The sequence below is a fragment of the Oncorhynchus mykiss genome, chromosome 5, assembly GCF_013265735.2.
Source record: "Oncorhynchus mykiss isolate Arlee chromosome 5, USDA_OmykA_1.1, whole genome shotgun sequence".
Classification (NCBI taxonomy): domain Eukaryota; kingdom Metazoa; phylum Chordata; class Actinopteri; order Salmoniformes; family Salmonidae; genus Oncorhynchus; species Oncorhynchus mykiss.
This window is the reverse complement of record NC_048569.1, coordinates 23420335-23422884: the sequence shown is the minus strand read 5'-3', so window position 1 is coordinate 23422884 and position 2550 is coordinate 23420335. Positions and strand designations below refer to the sequence as shown.

General features: G+C 45.1%; 1 protein-coding gene across 1 annotated transcript; it reads right to left on the bottom strand.

Annotated features, from left to right (window-relative positions):
- Positions 1-1242, bottom strand: LOC110522829 (cholesterol 25-hydroxylase-like protein 2). Its single transcript, XM_021601299.1, is given in 3 exon segments — positions 1-538; positions 540-817; positions 1165-1242. Coding segments are annotated over 3 exon segments (894 nt in total).
- Positions 1243-2550: the final 1308 nt, after the last annotated feature.

The following is a 2550-nucleotide window of genomic DNA, read 5'->3' as shown; positions in this document are numbered from 1 at the left end:
TTATCTTTTCTTCCTTTCAGACCTTTCGTAACATGTATCTCTGGAAGGGATGGTAGGCACCATGTTGGTCCCCCCCAGCCAGTCCCAGTGGGAGAAGAACGGGGCAAAGTTTGCCCCAGGCATCTGGTGGTGAGCGTCATGTTTGGGGGGTCCGCCCCACAGGCCGAAGGGTACCATGCGGTGCAGAGACCAGGGGAAGTCGTAGCCATGGTGGTCCTCAGTGGACACACAGATGGTGAACACCATGAAGCACCAGGTCGTCAAGCAGTGGCACTGCAGCAAGAGGGGGTCCACGGTGGTCCAGAATCCCACACTGATCAGCTCCCATGCGGACAGGTACTGGGTGACCAGGCTGAAGGGCTGAAGATACTGGTGGTGCATGGCGTGGAATGTACAGTACAGCCAGGGGACTCTGTGGTGGAGGAGATGCCAGAGGTAGTACTGGAAGTCAAAGACCACTGTGCACCCCAGGATGCCCAGGAGGAAGCTTGTTAGAGTGGGGGCTTTGCGAGGGAGCAGGATGGGTGGCCTCCACACCACTGGCCCACAGAGGAGGGAAGACTTAGACCAGGTGGTTGTGGACTGTGAGGCCGAGCATGGTCCAGATGTTGTCCCATGTGACAGGTCTGTCTGGGTGGAGCTTGTAGCGGTTGAGGGTGGGCCAGCTGGGGGCCAGGACGTCCAACAGGGTGTAGAGGGTCACCAGGAGGAGGTAGGTGGAGAATGAGATGACCACGGGGAACAGAGGGCTCTGAGGCTCAGCCTGGTGGTACTTCAGGAGGTTTTCCCACACTGGCTGAAGGACGGACGGCTCTGGCTGAAGGACAACTACAATTGGTGGTTCTCTATAAAGTCTAATAATCACAGATTATTCATTTATAACTGGGTTGGTTGCAGCAGAGTCCACAAGAATAGCAAAGATCATTACAGCTCTAACATATGTTTGTTTTCTGCAAAAAGCAAATCATTTGATGCCGTCGTGCCAACTTGGGTTGGGGGTCGATCTTAGCCTCTTACGTACATCGAGGCGCCACCTCCTCCTTCCCCCCTACATCCCCTCTCTCTGGGTTTTAAAGCAGGTGGTCTGTGAAGACCCCTCTTTCTCTGGCTAGAGGATCGCTGCCAGGACTCAGGACCTGAGTCACAGCAGCTCTTATTTCTGACCCAGATCTTAGAGAGCTGCCTCCCACCGATCAGAAGTAACTTGAATTTGACTTTGTCAAAGGAGCGGTGTGTTTTCATTACTGGCATTGAGGAGCAACAATACACTGTTGTCAAAAAGCAAGACTTTGTTGTAGTGTCTGTTTAATGCAGACACTGTATTATGAGCACAACACGTTGAAAAGACATCTTGTTTTGGTTGAAAATACATATTTTTTATTGAAAAGACGTCCAAAAGACGTATTTCAACCAATTTTGCTCACTGGGTGATAATCTGTCAAATTGATCACTTTGGTTAAACCTGTTGATAATTTGATTAAAAACAACATTTTTAAAGATGTTTTTTAAATGTATGTTTCTCTTATTGACTTGTTGTGAGGGCTAACGGTAATACATCATAGAAAGCTGTCAGAAGTGACATTGAGTTCAAAAGCTCTATTTATTAATGTTAAATTACACTTGGCAACAAAAATACAATGTTGAATTTTTGTATGGTTCAGCTTGCATCATACTGCTGAGAATAAGGTCTGATTGTTGGAAGTGAAAAGAGGCAAGTGGTCTGTCTACCACAGAGATGGTTTCTATGGTGGAGCTCAAGTAATCCCTTTCTAACTCAAACAAGGCTTTATATAAATGTTATCATATTATCTAAATTAACCTAATAATGGGCAATAAATTCTGCTTCAGTTTCTATGATAATTGCATATAAACACTGTGTTTATGTGCAATGGCACCACTAGATTTTGCACTGTCTGGCACCACTAGATTTTGTGCTGTCTGGCACCACTAGATTTTGCGCTCTCTGGCACCACTAGATTTTGTGCTGTCTGGCACCACAAGAGGGCAGACAAGTACCACTGGAAGAAAGACGGCTCTGCTCTGTACCGTAGATAGTTGTTTCTGAAGGGGTTTTTCACATTTCATTTTGTGGACACACAAACCTTTTCTGAGGGCTGCAATTGAAAATCTCCCTTTTTTCAAATGCTTTTATGAATACCTGAAACTGAGTGATGTGAAGCTCCATTAATCCCTGTTTTTATATGCATTAGAAGAAGTTGAAGTGTAGAGCAGCACATTGTAGGATTTGAATGTATCTCAATGAGAACGTATGTTACTGTTTATTACTCTTGTCTGGTCCATAGCTGTTCCACATACATTTTAGGGAACACAAATGTTACAACAAGATAAACTCATGACACAACAACAAAGTCATCTAATTCTCCAATTTACAGATTTTAATTTCAACTTCGAAGGGGACTCAGTGGTCTCTATGCAATGCGAGAGTAATTCAATTATTAATTCATTTCATTAGGACTTCTTATGCTTTTCCCCTCTCACCCCCTCCATGGGGACATAACATGTCTCTTCTGCGCAGTATTTTTTAATTTA